We start from the raw sequence: 19997 nt of genomic DNA, 5'->3' as shown, positions 1-19997 counted from the left end.
GACGATACGCTTCGCGCAATTACGACAGTCGCGACACGTGTGCTTTTTTGTTATTATCCTTAGTCTTCGTTTCTTTTTTTATTTTTATTTTTTTTTTTTTATTTTTTTTAACGCTGCAACTAATTCTCTCACATGGAAAAATTTTAGGGGCAAGATCGTTGGCTACCGAAATTATGTGAAAGACGTCATTTCGTGAGGTGAGGTTCGTTGAACCTTTTCTAATTTTATACTATTTCCCAAGATACATCGTATCCTTCTGCGAATTCATTTGAAATTCTTACTCACCAAGAAGTGACGTCAATCTTACAATTAGATTGAAAGCAAACGTACAATGTAGACACGAACATATATACAAATAGCAAATGTAAATCCTATTTAGAAATAGAGCTATTAGATGTATATGTATATATAAATAAATAAATAAATAGATATATATATATATATACACATACACAAATTTATACATTATATACTAACTCATCCTTGACGCGTTATTCCGATTGTAGCTATTTTTAAAATAGTTTTCTAAGCTGGCTTAGCTCTTTTTTCCGCTTTCTGTATTATTCAGTTGCCGAAGCATGGACTTGGCCCGTTTATTAGAAAAGAAAGTAAATGAAATATATATATATATATATAAAAAAAAAAAAAAAAAAAAAAAAAAAAAAAAGAATTGACGCTAGCGCGCAGCTGTGCAATTAAAAATAACGAGTATCCGTAATGAACGAAATAATGATCAAAATAAAATAAATAAATATAAAAGTAGAAAGATAAAAATGAAGAGATATTCGTATGATGAACGGCTTTCAACGCTTATACACACACGGACACACGGTTTGTTTTACGTTTCGTTTCGTTTCTTTTTTGTCTCCATTTTTGTTGTTTTGTTTTCTTTTTCCCCCTGAAAAATCGGATTTAACGAGGAAGCGAGGTTTGGCTAACAGAATTAATTCTGCTTCGGTTTTGATCGTCCCTGTCGAGAATTTAGATTGACAGGAGCCACTTGCAATTACAGGCAGCGAAGAGAACGTACTCTCGTACGAGGCTGTCCAACAACTCACCATTCAGTACACACGTCCGGTCATCATCCTGGGACCTCTTAAGGATCGTATCAACGATGATCTCATCTCCGAGTTTCCTGATAAATTTGGTAGCTGCGTACCTCGTGAGTAAAAAGAAAAAAAGAAATTTTTCTTTTTAAACAAAAAAAATATCAAAATTTAAACAAGGAAAAAAAAAAAAAGAAAATCCTTAGCATATCGCATTGATATATCAAATTTAACGATTATATATCTGTGAAATATACAATTCGTAGACACGACGAGGAGTAGAAGAGAATACGAGGTGGACGGACGAGACTATCATTTCGTAGCATCTAGAGAGCAAATGGAAAGAGATATTCAAAATCACCTATTTATAGAAGCGGGACAATACAATGACAATCTTTATGGAACGTCCGTTGCATCTGTTCGAGAGGTCGCCGAGAAGGTACTATTATATCGAATGATTCCTTTTATTATTTCTTGCCGTAACAAGGTCAATGACACGTCGACTAATTCTGATATTACTATTATTATCATCATTATCATTACTATTATTATTTCTTTTTTTCTCTATCTTTCTTTTCCCAGGGAAAGCACTGTATTCTTGATGTCAGCGGAAATGCTATCAAGAGGTTACAAGTAGCACAACTTTATCCTATTGCCATATTCATAAAGCCGAAGTCCGTCGAGTCCGTTAAGTTAGTAGTAAAGAAATTTCGTTTGAATGGAATATCGATTTTCTATCAAAATAGATAGATAGATCACATACGGAGGAGTATTTATTCTTTTTTTTTTTTTTTCTTTTTTTCATTCACAGGGAAATGAATAAGAGAATGAACGACGAACAAGCTAAGAAGACTTACGAACGTGCTCTAAAGATGGAGCAAGAATTTGGAGAATACTTTACTGGTAGGAAACTTATTTCATATTTTTCTATATCCAATATATTTATATTATATTATAATATAAATAATTATAATAATTTATTATAATTTGAATTATATTTATTACAGCCGTAGTACAAGGAGACACGCCAGAAGAGATCTACGTTAAAGTAAAGGAAGTAATCGCCGAACAATCAGGACCCAACATTTGGGTACCTTGTAGGGATCAGCAACTGTGACGTCCTGCCCCCCACGCCCTCCCTGGCCCCAATGCTTGGACCCTACCTCCAAGGCGTCAAGCTTAATTCATCTTGATAAAATAATTAAGTAACAACACTCTAACGCCTTTCCCCTCATCTCCACGATCCTCCACCCACCTAAGTAGCACAATGTTGTAACTAATGGAGAAAAAGAAAGCGAGATAGAGAGTAATAAATGTGAATCAAGCTGAACTGACTGAAGAAGAAGAAGAAGAAGAAGAAGAAGAAGAAGAAGAAGAAAAAGCCAAGGAATAAAAAAAATTTTTTCGACAAATCATTGATTTAAAGAATTTTAAAGAACGAATAGCAAAAAAAGGAAAAAAAAAAAGGAGAAAGAAGAAAAAATAAGTCATATAATACACGTTCAATCTATTTGTATAAATTGACTTAGAATAGAAGAAGGACTTGGCTCAAATTTTCACGGTCAATATCGACGTCCTGTCTCGGTTTGGAACGAACGAAGAATAAAATGAGAGAGATCGTGTGCGCGTGTGTATGTATATGACAAAGAGCGTACGTTGTTATTGTTGCTGTTATGTCTCTTGTATGAGAACTAGTAAAAAAAGGAAGGAAATATGTATCGTAACATTTCAATCGATTGACCGCGTATTGTTGTTGTTGCGGTAAAACTCGGCTCGATCGATATTTACGAATACTATTCAAGTGCAACATAGGACGATTAATATTAATCTTATCGATCTTGAAAACAAAACGTACACGTGCACGCACGCACACGCATACGCACGCACACATACACATACACACACACACAGTTAAATATCTAACACACATACACAAATATAGCAGACACAGACAAAAACAAATGATGATTCGCAATAAAGCGCAAATGAGTACGCTTTTCTAAGCGACGAAATCGAACGAAACAATTTTTTTCTTCTCTCGCTATTAAAAGAAAAACAAATAAATAAATAAGAAAAAAAGAAAAAAAAGCGTCACACGATCGTTCAAAAAATACGCACAGCATTGTCGTATAGTAGGGGTTTCTGCTTTAAAAAAATAAAGGAAAAAAAAAAAAATGAATATAACAATAAGAGGAGGAGGAAAAGGAGGTCTAAATAAATATATCTTCGAAACGAATAGTGTATAAAAAAGATGAGACGGATGCGAAGCATCATCGATATGAGGAAAATTATATACGAGTGGTGGTGGGAGGAGGAGGGGGAGAGGAGGGAAAGTGCATCGACTTTCCGATCGACCACACGCAAACTATGTAAGCTTCACCGATTATATTCGAGCGATGTAGCGGTATTTTTTAATGTACTTAATCGCGATAGAGCGAAAATCGAAGAGGAAAAGAAGAAAGGAGGAAGAGGAGGAGAAGAAGAAAAGAAAAGGAGAGATGAGAAGTTAAAAAAAAAAAAAAAGAAGAAAATAATTGCTTCTTATTATAGAGAGACGTGAAAATACGTCAAAACGATAGAGAGAAAGAGAGAGAAAGAGAGAGAAAAGGAGTGAGAGAGAGAGAGAGAGAGAGAGAGAGAAGAAATAAAAAAAATAGTAATGAGAAACGCAGCTGATTGGTCTCTCTCTCTCTCTCTCTCTCTCTTTCTTTTTCTCTGTCTCTTTCTCTCTCGATAGGGATACGCGAGGCAATCGTTTTTCGATTGTCGAGAATTCGATGCGTGTAGATTGAGAAATATATTAAATGAGACTGCGTATTTGACGATTTTGACGATTTGACGAATTGTATCGACTTCTCTTCCGTCGATCATTTGTCCATGAATAATAATGTATTACATACGTGAGTGAATAATTATAATATCGTAGTGTACGAATGGAAATAATGAAATTATAAAAGGCAAAATCTGATTTTAGAAATTGATATATCGAATTGACGAATGATCGGGAGGAAGAAAGCGTATAATTTATATTCGTGACTCGTCTCTAAGTAAGAATATTACAGGATCTACGCGTATCTCTAAAGTCGAAAGAAAACAGAAAAAGAAAAAGGAAAAAAAAAAAAAAAAGGGAAACTAAACCTCACAAGACAAATCTTATAGATGCTAGAATAGCGATATATAATGTTTTGTACAGCTAGATGACTAAGCCAGTATTGGGTTATGTGCAACATTATATAGATGGAAGAAGAGGACGACGAGATGACGAGATGAATTTATGAGAAGAAAATACTATTGTAATTTAAAATGCCACACTAAATTATTATTATTACGATAGTAGGTATGTATTATTGTAAATACCTATACCGGACGAGAATGAGATCGAGAGAGAAATACATAAACGATGGGAAGGATTTTATCCATCTACGCGAAAACTCTCGATCGTTAAATACGTTCAGAATGAACCGTTGGAATTTGTGTAATGTAACTTGCAAACAAGAAGAGGAGAAGAAGAGAAGAATGGCGCGAAGTGATTAATAGGGAAAATATTAAGAGAAAGAGAGAGAGACAGAGAGAGAGAGAGAGAGAGAGAGAGAGAGAGGAAAGAGAGTAAAGTTTTAACAGTTTTAAAAGATCGACGCGTCGATTTATCTTTACCAACGCTTCTCGGTGTATGATTAAGTTCCTGCCGATTGCCTCGGATATTATCGTGTACGTTCGAATGATCGATCGGTAATCGTGTTAACGATTGTACTGATAAATAGAATGGATTTATTAGAGACGAATAGAATGGGAAGAAAAGAGAAAAGGAGAAGCGAAATAAGAACGAACGAAAGAGATAATAAACGCGTAAAAAGAGAAAAAGAAATAGAGAGAGAGAGAGAGAGAGAGAGAGAGAGAGAGAGAGAGAGAGAGAGAGAGAGAGAGAGATAAAGAGAGGGTGGAGAGGAAGAGAGATGAAGCAGGATATATTCGATCGCGAACTGTACTTACGTCGCTAAAAAAAATTCCGATATAATTAAGAAAATGGGTGAGGGTGTAGTAGAACATTAGGAAGGATCGAAAGCAGCGTGATCGAGTCGTTAGACAAGCTATTAAAAAAAAAAAATAATAAAAAAATAAAAATAAAAAAGTAATACAAAAAAAAAAAAAAGCAAGGCGAAGTTCGTCGATCTAAGTGTAATATAACTATTAATCGTGTAACGTTATAATTTGTATCGACTATGCACGGTGATTACACGTCGGTCCTTTTCCATTCGACCATATTAAAATCGTCGTGAAGCGGGAACGGTAGAACGCGCCGATCGTTAGAAAGAGAACACAATTAGCCTTTGTTATCGCGTAGAGATGAAAAGAAAAAAAAAAAAAAAACAAAAAGAAAAGATGAAATAAAATAAAATAAAATAAAATAATGTAATAAGGGGCGACTGATTTTCGTTCGCTTTTCTTTTTTACACGCGCGAACGGAGATTTGGTATCGAGCTATGTGCGTTTATCGCGAGAGTATTATTATTAATTATTAATTATTATTATTGTTAAGAAGAGTGTCGCGAACATGTTGAAACGGTGGGAGGGAAGAGCTAGCAAGAGTTAAAGAGATAGATAGATAGATAGATAGATAAAGTGAGAAAGAGAAAAAGAGGGAGAGGATGAGAAAAAGAAAGTACTAGGTCGAGGAGAAAAGTATCACTGTATTCCGTGCTGGTTGTGTCCGAAGATATTGCAGAGCCAGGCTTCAATCGAGTAAAGTTGTCTGCCTCCATGTAAAGGAACGTATTAAGAGAATAATCACTACCGACACTTATTATACACCTCTATAGTCTATTTAATAATATTACTTATTGAATTGTCAATCTCATGTTCACCTTGTTTCATCGTTTTTAAATAGTTAATAAACGTTTTACCAATTTTAACGATCCGTCTTATTCATTTTCACTTGTTGTTGCGCTTCTCCTCATCGTCTTTATCCATTCGTTCCCAAAACTTACCGAATCCTGTTGAAGAATCTTGCCTAATTTCTAGTTTTCTCCTTTCTCTGTTTCTATTGTTATTATTATTATTATTTAATTATCCTAAGCGATACCTAAAACGGGACAACGGAATGAAACCACACATCGGTAAAAATACTTGCTTTTATTACATCGATAGGATAAGATGTTACTGTTTATTAGCGAAAAAAATCACAAGTTTTATCTGCTCTTTATGTTTTCTTTCATTCATTCATTCTTTCTTTCTTTCTTGGTTTTTTTTTTTCTTCTTTTTTCTTTCTCTTTTCCTAAGAAAGTCGTCAGTCGATTCGTCACGAATTTTCTCAAGACGACAACGACGAAACAACGAACAAATTCAGTGTAGTGGCAAATAGTACTCGTATTTTTCTTTCTCCAATTTTTCTTTTTTTTGTTTTTTTTTTTTTTTTTTTTCATTTTTACACGAATCACAGAGAAACTCTAATTTACACCTCTCGCGTTAATTGGGAACTAAAAGTTTAGAAATAAAATATCTATATGTATATATATACATATATATGTATATATATATATATTCATACACGTGTTTGTTTTCATGTATATATATACATATATAATCATCATTTTTGTATTTTTCTTCTTTCTTCGCGAAGCAGCAGCGTTAATACATTCAGAAAATTTGCCAAATATATATATATATATATATGTATATATGTATATATATGTGTGTGTATGTGTATGTATATATAAATTACAAGGGGAAACGTTACGACTAAAAAAATGTACATCAATAGTTAACTATTTTTATGTATATATAATACAATAAAAAAGCGAATAGTCTGTAGTTATAGAAGTTAATAGTAGTAATCGCGGTGTATTTCTTTTTTTTTTTTTTGTTGTTTTTCAATCATTTACGTACGTATGCATATGCGCGAGCGTGCGTACATATCGCTGTTTATGTGTGAGTGTGACACCTCTATGTATGTGTGTTACGTGAGCGTGTGTATATATATGTCGGTATATGTATGTGTATGTGGATACGTATATGCGTGTGTGTGTCGTGTACATGCGTATACGAAGTTATGTACATACGCAGATTGTCGAGACACTGCGTATTATATCATTATTAATAGTATTATTAATATTACTATTATTATTATTATTTTTATTATCATTATCATCATCATTATTACTATTATTATTTATTATTTATTATTATTATTTATTAATTATTATTATTATTATTATTATTATTATTAATTATTATTATTATTATTCGCTTTGAGTTTGTGTTCATTTCTTTACGATTATAAACTACATAACACAGGGTATGCTTTTATTACATACACGAGAGCACGTAACTATATTATAAACAATTATCATGACTACTTACAATTGTCGCTTCTACTTACATTAAAAAGATACATATACATTACGTACACGACTTCCTCTTTATCCTTCCTTCGATTTTACAGAATTGCAAGTCGACGCGAAGAAGAGGTTCGAAGAATGGAGTAGTGTAGAAGATGGAGATGGAGATGGAGGTGAAATAGGAGAAAGAGGAGGTTAGGGGGTAGGAGGAAAAAGGCTATTATAGATCTTGAGTGTGCGAGGATGATGAGAAAGAGTGAAGAGGGATGGTTGGCTGGGATCCTACACGTTCCGAAAGATAGTTTATTGAAAATAGTCGATTATTTACAAATATCGATCGTACCATTCATATGTGTGTGTGTGTGTGTGTAGTGTGGGTGGGTGGGTGTGGGTGTACGTATATGTGTTTGTGTGTGAACGTGTGTATATGTTTTATTTCTATTTCCTTCTTTTTCTCCTCTCTTTCTTTCTCTCTCTCTCTTTCTCTCCTCTCTATCTTTAATTCTTATCCTTGAGAGATATTCTTCGACTAAGAATTAACTAAAATTAAAAGAGACCCGTCGTCATTTTAAATCGATTAAATCGGCCAAATTTTGTATGTCTTACCGATTAAATTTAAAACGATTATTATAATTTATTAATTTCTTTTGCCAAATAATTAATTATTATATTCATATAGGACACGTTTATGCGCGGAGGAGATCCATTCGATCGTTTCACTGTGCTTTCTCGCTCTATCTGCCTCTCTCTCTCTCTCTCTCTCTCTCTCTCTCATTCTATATGCTATCCGTTCATTTGTCTAATTTAGTCTCGTCCAGTCTTTATCCTGTCTCTTGTTAGTAACTGACAGAATACGTGCATCCTCCGTTGCTATGATTTTCCCTGAGACTGATTCATAAACGATTGACATCCGTATACAATGACGAAAACGCAACAAAGGACGTAGCTCGATGATTGATTTATGCGTCCGAAAAAAAGATAGACGAAAGGCGCTCTCTCTCTCTCTCTCTCTCTCTCTCTCTCTTTCTGTCTCATTCTCACTCTCTCACTCTCGCTCTCTCGTTCTCTCTCTCTCCTCCTCTCTCATTTACTTTCTTTTACATATCATGACGATAAATAATTTAGATCTAATTTTTTTTCTTTTTTTTTTATCTTTTTTTTTTTTTTTTAATTAAAAAAATAATCCACAAGGAAAGAGACATAATAATGATGATATAAAAAAAAAAAGAAATGAAAAAGAAAAGAAAAGTGAAGAAAAAAAGAAAAAAAGAAAAAGAAAGGACGCAAACAACTTTCAAATATGATTTTACAATAATCACATAATGACATTGAACTTTTGATCGGCAAATAAAAAAAATTGCGTCCCTATTCTTTCCCCTTTAGAAAATTAATAACGATTGAATTTGTAAATTGATTGATGCCAGATAAATAATAAACGGTGGGGAGGGTGGAGGGGAGGGGGAACTATTGGTGAACGGTGTTATTGCACGATACCGTTATTCAGAAATCAATTCGATCGTCCAATGATCCAACATGGGCTCCACACATTTTTCTTTCTTTCATTCTATAAAATTAAAGCCGATAGAAATATTCAAATTGCACTACCCAACTTATAAATGCGTTTTTATGCACCTAAAAATCGTGCCCTAGTTTATATATAACAAAAACGTATAGAGCTCATCGTAGTTCTATGTTTATAAACGCGAACGTTTTCTTTCATGATATATACATATATTATATATTAATTATATTATATATATATATGTATACATATATATATATATATACATACACATACACATATATATATATACATATAGATAATTTATGAATTAAAAGATGTTGATGACAAAAAAGAAAAAGAAAAAAAAAAAAAAGAAAAGAAGAAGAAGAAGAAGAAGAAGAAGAAGAGGAAGAACAAAGTTAAACTAATAAAAGTGGTAACGTCGTTCGCATTAGATTCAAACGTTCGCATTACGTATCGACACTAATTTTCGTGTACGGTCAACGACGCGTTAAAAAGGATAAAGAAACAACAATTTAGGAACGCAGTGTCAATATCAGAGAACCAACTAAAAAATACTGTTTCTCGGTGTTCCCATATCGACCAACAATGAAACACGCCGCGCGTTGTTACGGACACGAAACAATATCGTCGAGTGTGTCTATAACGCAAAGTTCGTTCTATACGAAGTTTCGGTCGAATATCTCTTTAACAATCGAAGCTTTTATAATTATTATAGTTTCCTATGAACTTTAAGCTGCCATAAAACTCTGCCAGTATTATATTTCGATCATTGCACGTTTTATATAAATCGAATTACTTATATATTTTTCTCTTTTTCTCTCTCTCTCTCTCTCTCTCACTCTCTATCTTTCTCTCTCTCTCTCTCTCTCTCTCTCTCTCTCTCTCTCTCTCTCTCTCTCTCTTTTCTTTTTTTCTATTTATCTCGACGAAAACCTCGTAGAGCACGATAGAAAACGCTGTCCCATTCAATGTTCATTCTCTTTCACTCTTACCTATTTCTTTCTCTCTCTCTCTCTCTCTCTCTCACACACACACACACACACACACACACACACACATACACGCAAAAATAAGTACTCACTCAATCAATTATTACCATAAGCAGGGACTGTCGTTAATTCGTTAAAAAGTAAATCGCATTCTTCGATCGCCGATTCTCTCGTAAAAGAAAGAATATGACCCAAGAGGTTCGTCGATATTCGAAATCGACCATTTACATTTATCTGGCTATTAATAAAATATGATCGTTCTATGGGCATACTACGCGCGCTCGCGTATACCCGAATAAATATACTACTAATACAATGTCACAGGTCGCCGTAATTTGTTGCCTCCGGTTCGAACGTTCGGATAGAGAGTCCGATATCAAGCGTCTCCGATCGTTTATGTCAATAGAATATATTCACACGCCTTCTTAACTCTAATCTCAAATGGGTGTTTGTTGTTGTTGTTGTTGTTATCGTAGTAGTAATTGTTGTTGTTGTTTATTGTTTGTTGTTTGTTCAGCTTACTCCGCCATCAATATCAATAATTAAGAGGCTAAGGAAAGCGATATCACATATTAATAAAGTCGTTTACAGCTCTCAATAATTAACGTGCTTCTTTGGGATTCGATCCACGAATCTTCTGTCGTCCATTCGGATTTTTCTTCGTCTCCTTCGTAGAATCGGAAGTCTTGTTTTCGTTTTTTCTTGACGGATTATATTTGCTTGCAAGGAAGGAGGAGGACGAAGAGGAGGAAGAGGAAGAAGAAGAAGAAGAAGAAGAAGAAAAGGATGTGGATGGTCTTTCCTGAGGAGAATCCCTTCCCCTCAGCGGTGGCTCCTGTCACCTGAGACTTATTAGCACCTTTTCGACGTTTAACAATGACTTAACCCTCTCGTTGTACTTAATCAGCGTCACCTTCGATCCGCGGACGTTGATCTTCTCGCCGCCGCTTAATAGATGACAACATCGAGACTGTTCTAAGAAATCAGGAAGTTTAAGTTCTCTCATGACGTCGCGATGAGCAATAGCCGGTGGTCCGGTATGTGCCTTTGGATTCACTTGACGCAAGAGAGCATCGCGACTCTTTATCCTGAGAGCTGCCATTAAATCTTGAAGGAGCACCCACTTGTCCGAATCATTGGCAAGAGAAAATAAGACCGGTAGGTTCACATCGCTCACCTCCATTTCTATCTCCTCGAGTTCAGGTTCCGGGCTATCCATAGGTGGATCGCTCAGAGGATTATATCCGGTTTCTTCCGGGTCTATGGAGGAAGGGAAAAAAAAAACGCTTTTCGATTAGAGTCGAATATTCTTTAAGAGTCTCGATGAAATAACGAAAGAGTCGGTTAGTCTACTTACCAAAGATCGAAGCAGGTCCACCGAACGACCAAGGCGTACTGCTATGTCCCTGGATGTCGTCCAAGTGTTGCTCGAGAATCGAGTAAGCTTCGGTTTCCACCGCCAACATCAATGGTGTTTGCCCGGAATACGTAGCTAGTAGAGGATCGGCACCGTACGATAAAAGTAATCGCACCAACTCCGTTGAACCGCTCTCCGCAGCCTCGTGAAGTGGTCTGTGATAACGCACGACGAATGTCGTTCGATCAAACGACCGTTTCATATTACGATATATACATATACATATACATATTTTTTGTTTTTCTTCATTTTTTGTTTCGACGCATAGTTCACGTCTCTACCAACCTTATTCCTCCGTTCGCACTTTCGCTGGCATTCGCGCCATAAGCGAGCAAAAGTTTGGCGATTTCCAAATGACCCCTCGAGCATGCCTCGTGGAGTGGCGTATAACCCGCGTTGTCCTTCGGGCTCGGTGCACTGTTGAGTTTCTCTAAGCAGTAGGCTGTCACATCCTGCATCGACGCGTTTATGAAAAGTTTGAAAAAAAGAGAACTCCACGGACGGACGAACGAAATAAGATCGCAAGAGAAAAACGTTGACTCACCGTGTGACCGAGTCTGGCGGCGCGATGTAAAATAGTTTCTCCAACGCCCTTTTTAATGACCCACGTCCTGATCTCCGACTGAATGTCCGCAACACATTCTGGACTCGGTCTTGACAATATCTGCTGCGAAAAAAGATTAATGATCATTCTTGCAAATCGATCTTACGAAAGTCGACCAAAAAGATCTACATACTCTTTTTCTTTCCTTGGGTGCTGCTGCGTCATCCTTTTTCAAGGGTCTCTTTTTCTTCCTAACATAGTCGAATCCAGAACGGAATTTCCGCCTACCGGTTCGAAGTTTTAACTTCTTTTTGCTCGGTACCTCGGACTCGTTATTCTCGTCCTCTATCTCGTTATTCTCAGCTTCCTGCGTATCGTTCGCTTCTTTCGTCACTTCGACTTCCGTTTCCTTTTTAACGCGCTTCAACTTCTTCTCGGCCAAAGACTTCAGAAGATCCTTTCTTCTCTTAGCGATGAGTAAATGTCTTTTCGAATTGACGATTGCCTTGTGACTTCTTAGGATACTCGCGTTTTTCAATCTGGACACTACCTTTTGCTTCAACGTACGAGGCTTTCCTAATGTATTTTCCATGGCTTCGTTTTGAGAATCATCGTCTTGGGAAGTATCGCCATGATTTTGCATAGGGGGAGCGGACGCTGGTCTGTCCTCGCCGAATACTTCTCTGATAGTGGTCTGTTTCTTCAGAACGCGCGTCTCCGTTCTCGTTCTACTATTCAAAACGAACGTCGAAAACTCGTTCGGTATCGCGTGATTGTTCTTGAAGGTATCGCGGAAATTGTTAACCGTCTCTTTACGGAAATATCCCAAAAGGAACGAATCCGAAACTTTGATCGGCTTCAAAGGTTTGTTCTTAATCGGCGACGGCTTGCCCTTCGGGGTTTTAGGAGCTTCCGAGGCAAGGAGAGGAGTGAGACTCGGCGTTGGGAGCAGTTCGGGTTCGTTGTTACCCTTTTGAAGGATCTTCGTTCCCTTTTCGGACTTTTCCTTCTGTAGTTTCCTCTTCGAGTCCTTTTTACCGGTGCCGACTTTTTGCACGAGCACGTCTACGATAGAATTGTTTTCCAATCTGGTTTGTTTCGTCGTCGTCGTCTTCGGGGGACAAGATATCGTCGTGGAGGAAGTCGCTTCTTCGTCGTCTATCTTACTACCAAGGCCAGTAATACTGAAACTATACTCGGACTCTATGTCGCTGTCAACGAGTCTCTTTCTACCTAAGCAAACGTCCGAACTATCCATGGAGACCGATAAAGCTGGCGAGCCGGGATCCAAATCGGGAAGAGACGTCGATAGCCTATGAAATCTCGAAGGTTTCGAGACGGTGATCAGTCTGGTCGGCATTCTCAACGATTTCTTGTAAACGTATACCTCTTCCTCCCAGCCTGGCCTGAAATCGCTACCGTCGCCGAACAGTGGCTTGGGTTTCACTTTTCGAGACGAAGGTACGGTCTTGGAGGTAGACGACGATTTCATTTCCTTTTCCGTCTTATTCTTCTGCGGCGTCGTGTCCCTCGAACGTAACTTCATGCCCTCGTTTTCTCCGCCATTCCCAGACCTTTTCCTCGCTCGGAGTCTGTCGGCGACCGAGGAACCATGCCCGTATTCCGTACTAACGTCGCTTTCCTCGCTGGAGGATTCGCTACCACTGGACGAAGCCAATTTGATCCTACTACCCCTTCGGACTCTCCTCTTTCTACAAACGATTTCTTCCTCGCAATCGCTATCCTCCTTCTTCGATTTCTTTTTCGTTGCTCGCTTGATCAATGGCACCTCGTCGGAATCGTCACCGGAATTTCTCCTTTCATTTTCCTTCGCCTCGACTTCGACGAGAACCTTCTCCTCTTCGACGACCTGTATCTTCATCGAAACGGGTGATTTCAAATCCTCCTTGCTGCTTTCCGCGGTCTCGACCTTTTCATCGACAACCGCTTCCACCACATCCTGCACCTCCTTTTTGATGTCCTCTATTTTGATCTTTATGTCAGTGGTCGCGTCGTTGGTATTAAGGTCGGACTCCTTGCTACTATCGTTACCAGTATCATCCATCTTCGAAGAGGTTCCATCGAGTTTCTTTTTTCGTCCACGTTTCTTCACAACATCGCCTGCTCTCAACTGTTCCATAAACTTGTCGCAGGTTACCGCCCAGAATGGATCCACCTCGTTGATCTTCTCGTTCTCCTAGAGACGATCATTATAAGCGACAATAGGATTAACGTTCGTGATTCCGTCAAATAGATTTTATGGATTTTCGGGATTTATTACCTTAAGCTCGATTTTCACGAGATCCATGGACGAGGCCATGTTCATGCACATGGCATCGTTCAAGGGAATAGGAGGTTGAACCTTCGACAACTGCTTCCTGTCTCTTCTCATTTCCTCGAGGGTTTGACGCTCCAACACCGGCATCTCACCCTCGGAATCGCTCTCTCTGAAGTCAAAGACCGAGGTCTCGGAGGAACTTCTAAAACCACTGGCACGTGGTGGTACCGTTGAGGCAACTGCTGGAGTTGGGGTTGACACGGGTACCGTCGTCGCAGCAGCGACCGGCATATTCTCTTCTTCCGTTCTCGAGAACAAACGTCTTCTCGGTGGCAGACAGGCCGCTTTTTCGCGAGTCAATTTCGGTGGGCTGCCCGCGGACGAGCCCGACTGTGGAGTCGACGTCGAGGCCGCGCTATCGAGCTCTGGAATATATTATTCGATTGTTAGGAGCGTTCGATTGGAGAAAAAAAGAGAGAGAGAGAGAGAGGGAGAGAGAGAGAAAAGAATTAAACCAACTCTTTTCCGTCCAGGTAGGAATAATAATTCTTACCTTTTGGCGTAGAGGACACATCTTGAGAAGGAACCACGGGTTTTGCCAAGAACTGTCCGGTGCCGACCTAATTCGATATAGTAATATCTTCTTAAACAGCTTAAACAAGTGTACCATCATACCCGAGAGAAACGCGTCAAGATTATTAAATAAAACGAAAATACGTATCGAAAGGTGTTAACCCGGGTAAATCCGAGTAGACCAGTCGCGATATACCTCACCTGTTTAAGTTCCGCTTTTGTCCTGATTTTCGCGGCCAATATGGCCGCAAGCCCGTCATCCTTGTCACGGTGAATTTGATTCTCGGCTCCCCGAGGTCCCAAGAGAGCTTCTTTGCCAGGTAGCGTGGCAGATGAATTTACTCGCGAAGCGTACATACTACGGGGGGCCTCTTGAGTGATCGAGTCTACGGCTCGCGGCACATGGAACTTGTAATGCGGCGGCGTGTTGCTGTTCCGTTCCAACAAACTGGCCGCCGTAAACGGCGATAAATTGTGTCTCCCTATGTTCGTTTTAGGCTCCACTGGGGCGACGACCTATTCGATAAAAATACAAAGAGAAAAGAGATAAAAAAGAAAAGAAAAGAAAGAATGAAAGGACGAGGCGATAACACGGAACAACGTTCATTATATAAACGAAATACAAACGACAATGCATACCTTGTTTTGAAAGCTCTGTTGATTGTGATTCACCAAAATAGGTTGTTGACTGTTCAACTGTTCTTCCCTCTGCTGTTTGTTCTCGAGACTATTCCTCAACAAGCTCAAAACTCGTTTATCCGCGCCCGTGTTGCTCGGCTGATCGACCGGAGGCGTAGCCATCGCACTAACCGGAGGACAAGCCATTCTCTGATTCTGTCTATAATTCGAATAAGATGTCTGACTATTGACTTGCTGGGGTAACGCGTGTACGTTCGTTGCTTTCGAGATAGGTGGGTGATTATACGGCGGAGAGGTACGTGCCATCTTCGGCTCCGGGTAATTCCTTTTATCACAGTAAGCTTGTTGATACCTCAAAGACTCCGACGACGAATAACCATTGTCCGATCTCTGCTCGTAAGTACTAGGTGCTATCAAGGTACCATTCGGCATGGCAACGGGCAAACTCATTTCTTGTCTCTTCTGTTGCTCGTGAGGCGACCTGACCGTCGAGAGTTTCTGCTCGATCTGCTTGTCGATGGCTATTCTCCAAGTATCCAACCTAGGCTGCTTGTTTGGAGCGGTTCCAGAGTAAACGGTTTCACCGGATCTTTTGATGGTAGGACGATGATCTTTCTGAGTCGGTGAACCGAACTTGTTTCTCGCGTCTAAATAATACTTGCTGGGGTCGGAAGGATATTCTTGCAGGGGCAGTGTCGTCGGGCCCATTCTCGAGGGATCCACCACGGGATATCTAGAAGAAGACCTCGAGGAATCGTTGGGCGGTAGGTAAGACGACGAAGACGTCGACGAAGACGGCGGTGGTGGTGGTGGTGGTGGTGGTGCCGGGCTGCCGTCGTATACCGGCGTTGCGGGCAGTGAACTCTTCTGGAACGTAGACATATGAGGCAGTGGAGCAGCGTTGTTCGTATACTGCGAGGGCAACGGCGCTTGAGGCGGCGGTGGCGGTGGCGGCGGCCCGTACAGTTGTTGACCCGTATTTCTACGGATCGGACTGTCGTGCGGCGGCGGAGCGTGATGTTGTCGAAGCGGGGTCGAATTGAAATCCGGCAAGAAGTCGACCTTCGGCGCGCACACAGTCTGCGGTGTCGACGTTCGAGGACATACGGAAGGAACGGACGAGCTGCTCCTGACGCCACGGGTCGAGACTCTGGCGTCGTAATTGGAGTAAGAAGCAATGGGTGGTGGCGCTAAGGATTGAATAGCCGGTGGTGGAGCCATGCTTCTGGCACCGTTGCTACTCCTCGACATCGTCGGCGCCGACGTCAGATTCAAACTACTCGCGTGCTTGTCCGTGGAAGAAGCCTCGAGATCGTCTTGCGCGGTCGAGTCCGCGGACGTCTTCACGGTTTTCACGGACAGATCGAGCGGAGACTCTCTTTTTCTGATTCCGTTGGTCTGCGGCGGTGGCGGTGCCGGTAAGGGTGTACCTGGAACAGCAGGTACCATCGGTGCCGAGGAATTTTGATAGGATTGTTCCTTGTACGGATAACTCTCCGCAGTTCTGACGGTGTGATGATAGGATCCCAAGTGGGCGGTCGCGTCGGAAGACTGATAGGCGTGTACCGGAGGAGCCGGAACGGAAGATCGGACCGTGGCACCGATGGACGTCACCGAGGTGTTACTCGAGGAATTGCTACCGTGGTGACTGGGCGCGATGGTGGTCGCGTAAGCCGGATAATTTTGCTGGTTAGCGTATCTGCCAGCGTAGGTAGAGTTGACCGAGCTGGTTGTTCTCCCATTAACCGGTATCGCGTGATTCATTGGCGCAGGGACCGAAGGATAATCCGGAATCCTTTGGGGAAGAACCATAACCGAGCTGGGTGGTGTCACGACAGGGACTTTGTTCGTCGTTCCGATCGAATGCACTCGTCGTTGGATCGATTGCACTTTACTCCCCGTTTCTCTCTTGTTGGAATGATAGGAGGACAAGGCGGCGATCGGTGGCAGATTGTGCGTGTTGTTGCTTCTCTGCACGCTCGTCGAGGATGATCGGTAAGAAGCGTAGCTCCCAGCGATTTCCGCCGGACCCCTTTTCGAGTCCGCACCGTTGTACATCACGGCTTTGTTCTGCTGGTAGCTCAAGCCACCGTTGCTATTCGCTCCACCGGGACAAATCGGTTGAGGCGGTGCACCCATCGGAGTTGGTTGGACGTACGACTGGCTGTGAGATCTATTCGGTTGGGAGTAGTAACTCCCGTGCGACTGAGGATCGCGAATGAAAAAGAAGAAAGGTGGTTAAAAAGGACGAAGAGGATAGAAGCGAGACGGTGCCGTGTCTCCCCGTAAACGCGCAAATCGTTCTTACCTGCGACAGCGGCTGCTGCTGCTGCTGCTGCTGTTGCTGCTGCTGTTGTTGCTGCTGTTGCTGCTGCTGCTGCTGCGGACTCTTCTGAAAGGAATGGTACGAAGACTGAGGTGGCGGCGCGTAAGGACTAGCGTTGTATCCGGCATTCTGATAGTGCTGAGACGTCGCCGGCACGCTGTAGGAGTGTGGCGTAGACCTGGCCGGCGGTGGAGGAGGTGGGTAAGTCGGCGAATGCGGTTGGAAGGCGGTGTGGGGCGACGGTGTAGGATGAGGAGAGGAGGCGTGAGGATTGTGAAGCGTCGATACGTGAGGAGATTGTCTGTGAGGCGATGGGGTGGCGTGACGAGGTGGCTCGTGAGGCGAAGCTATCGGGTGATAACCGCTTAAGCCCGTAGGAGGTATCATCTGTTGCGGATGGTTCGACGACGAAGACGACGAGGAGGATGGCGACGGTCCGCTCTGCGAGAGGATCGTGCGAGCGGTGTAGGCGTTCGGATTGGCCGAGTGAGGGGAAGGATTTATTCGAGTGTGATGTTGTTGGCCTTGCTGCTGTTGTTGCTGAGGGTGTTGTCCGTGAACGGAGGAAGCTGCGGAGGGAAGATGCGGAGAAGGAATGTGCGCCGGAAGATTCTGAGGCGACGAAGGAATGTGACTGGATCCGTGACGCGGATTGCAAGGTGGATTTGCCGAAGTACAAGGGTTCCCCGAAGAGGAGTTGTTAGAGTTGGAGCAGGAGGAGTTGGAGGATGACGAAGACGCGCTAGTTCCGTCGATACCGTGTTGAGCCGTCGGCCTGATTCGTTCGTCGACCGTCGGATTAACAACAACCGGCCGAGTTTGCTGAAGCTGCCCACTTACGCGATAATTCTGAGACGATCCGTAAATCGTCGATCCACTCGACGGAGTTTGCACGCTGGATCCGTAAGAAGAGCTCGGCACTCGTTGCTGATCTTGTCCATGAACGAGCACACTGCTCTGTTCGACCGGCGTTGGCCTCGTAGCCGGTTGTTGAACGCTTCCGGCTGTGGTCACCGCCACGTTGGCAGATTGATAGACGGAATTTTGCGAGAACGGCGCCGGCGCGCTCTTCGTAATGTCCGGGTGATGATATCTCGGATAGTATTGAGTTCTTTGAGCGACGATGGCCGTACCGCTTTGAGACTGTCGATCGTTCGCGTTTTGATAATTCGGATGAGACGTCGTATGAGACGTCGCTAAAATCTCGACGGTGGCGAATGACGTTCTACTGATACTATTGAGTTGTTGATAAACAGGTTCCGGAGAATGATCTCTTTGAGGTGGTTGCATCTGATGCAATCTGGGTGAACTCGAGGTAGTCGTAGCTATGGTCTGATGGGACGAGTGTTGATCGGTGGACGCGGAAGATACGGACGATTGCTTTTGTTGTTGTTGTTGTTGTTGTTGCTGTTGAAAGTTGGATGTTGCGGAGGATCGATGACTGGAGGGCTGCATTTCAGTTAAGGTGACCACTGTACCAGGAGACGAGGAACTCGGTTCGGAACTCTCGTCGCCCGGCCTGGTATCCGGTACCTCCACTCTAGTTGGTTGCGGTGGATACGGCTCCACCGATGGATTCCAAAACGGACCGGAACTGGAGCTTCCGTTTTCGGTAGACGAGGACTGACCGACGTCACTGGAGTAACGCGTTGTTTCTTGATTAACCACCGACGGCGTCGACGCCGAGGACGGCGGTGCTGGTGGCGGAGCCACCGAAGAAGAAGCCACGCCATGATCGTGAGACGTGGACGCCGACGAGGCCGAATTCGTCGACGAAGTTGGATGATTGTGATCCTCCGACGGTATCGCGCTTGCACTGGGTACAGGCAGTCCCTGGAAGTACTGACGAGCCCCCTCCAACACGTTCGTGAAGCTCACATCCATGTCACGCCGACTGCTAATCTGAAAAATATCCAAACGATCCTACATATGTACAGATCCTACGATGATCGTCGTTACCATCGTCGTACCAGTGCTGATAATAGCATTGACGTGACACAATTACGTCCTTGGACTTGAGAGAGAAAGAGGAAGAGAGAAAAAAGAGAGAAACAAAGAGAGAGAGAGAGAGAGAGAGCACTGTCCTCGGAGATTAGCAAAAGGTTCGTTCGCACGAGAGGTACCGAGAGAAACCAAGGGGAAGAGAACGAGGCCGAAACATTAATCTTCATTGTCTTGTATTTGTCCGTTATAATATCTCCCCTCTCGCAAACCAACCACCCTCGTTGTTCTCTCTCTCTCTCTCTCTCTCCCTCTCCTCTTTCGTAATACCGTTCGTCGTTCGTGAGGGATCTCTTGTTATTAATTGAATTCGAAGTTATT

General features: G+C 41.7%; 2 protein-coding genes across 8 annotated transcripts in view; one reads left to right on the top strand and one right to left on the bottom strand.

Annotated features, from left to right (window-relative positions):
* LOC122630551 (disks large 1 tumor suppressor protein-like) overlaps window positions 1–4204 on the top strand; it is a 263281-nt gene extending 259077 nt beyond the window's left edge. Inside the window, 5 exon segments of the mRNA XM_043815157.1 lie at window positions 1013–1162; window positions 1313–1485; window positions 1629–1738; window positions 1858–1949; window positions 2054–4204. Of these exon segments, the coding sequence (XP_043671092.1) occupies window positions 1013–1162; window positions 1313–1485; window positions 1629–1738; window positions 1858–1949; window positions 2054–2163 (635 nt within the window). The 3' untranslated portion in view covers window positions 2164–4204.
* A 6380-nt stretch (window positions 4205–10584) lies between these two features.
* The window catches only part of LOC122630451 (mucin-5AC), a 186260-nt gene continuing 176847 nt past the window's right edge, over window positions 10585–19997 (bottom strand). For 5 of the 7 annotated variants that reach the window (XM_043814956.1, XM_043814974.1, XM_043814946.1 and 2 more), the window contains 10 exons: window positions 17658–19577; window positions 15350–17554; window positions 14912–15226; window positions 14691–14757; window positions 14141–14562; window positions 12053–14056; window positions 11860–11982; window positions 11601–11767; window positions 11256–11470; window positions 10585–11158 (listed from right to left, as the gene is read on the bottom strand). In XM_043814956.1, the coding sequence (XP_043670891.1) occupies window positions 10737–11158; window positions 11256–11470; window positions 11601–11767; window positions 11860–11982; window positions 12053–14056; window positions 14141–14562; window positions 14691–14757; window positions 14912–15226; window positions 15350–17554; window positions 17658–19559 (7842 nt within the window). In that variant the 5' untranslated portion in view covers window positions 19560–19577 and the 3' untranslated portion in view covers window positions 10585–10736. The remainder of the gene's footprint in view (window positions 11159–11255; window positions 11471–11600; window positions 11768–11859; window positions 11983–12052; window positions 14057–14140; window positions 14563–14690; window positions 14758–14911; window positions 15227–15349; window positions 17555–17657; window positions 19578–19997) is intronic. The other 2 variants (XM_043814991.1, XM_043815000.1) reach the window with 2 other exon arrangements.

This window comes from Vespula pensylvanica, chromosome 1 (genome assembly GCF_014466175.1).
Source record: "Vespula pensylvanica isolate Volc-1 chromosome 1, ASM1446617v1, whole genome shotgun sequence".
NCBI lineage: Eukaryota > Metazoa > Arthropoda > Insecta > Hymenoptera > Vespidae > Vespula > Vespula pensylvanica.
Note: the sequence above shows the minus strand (reverse complement) of the source record. Positions and strands in the feature narration are given on the sequence as shown.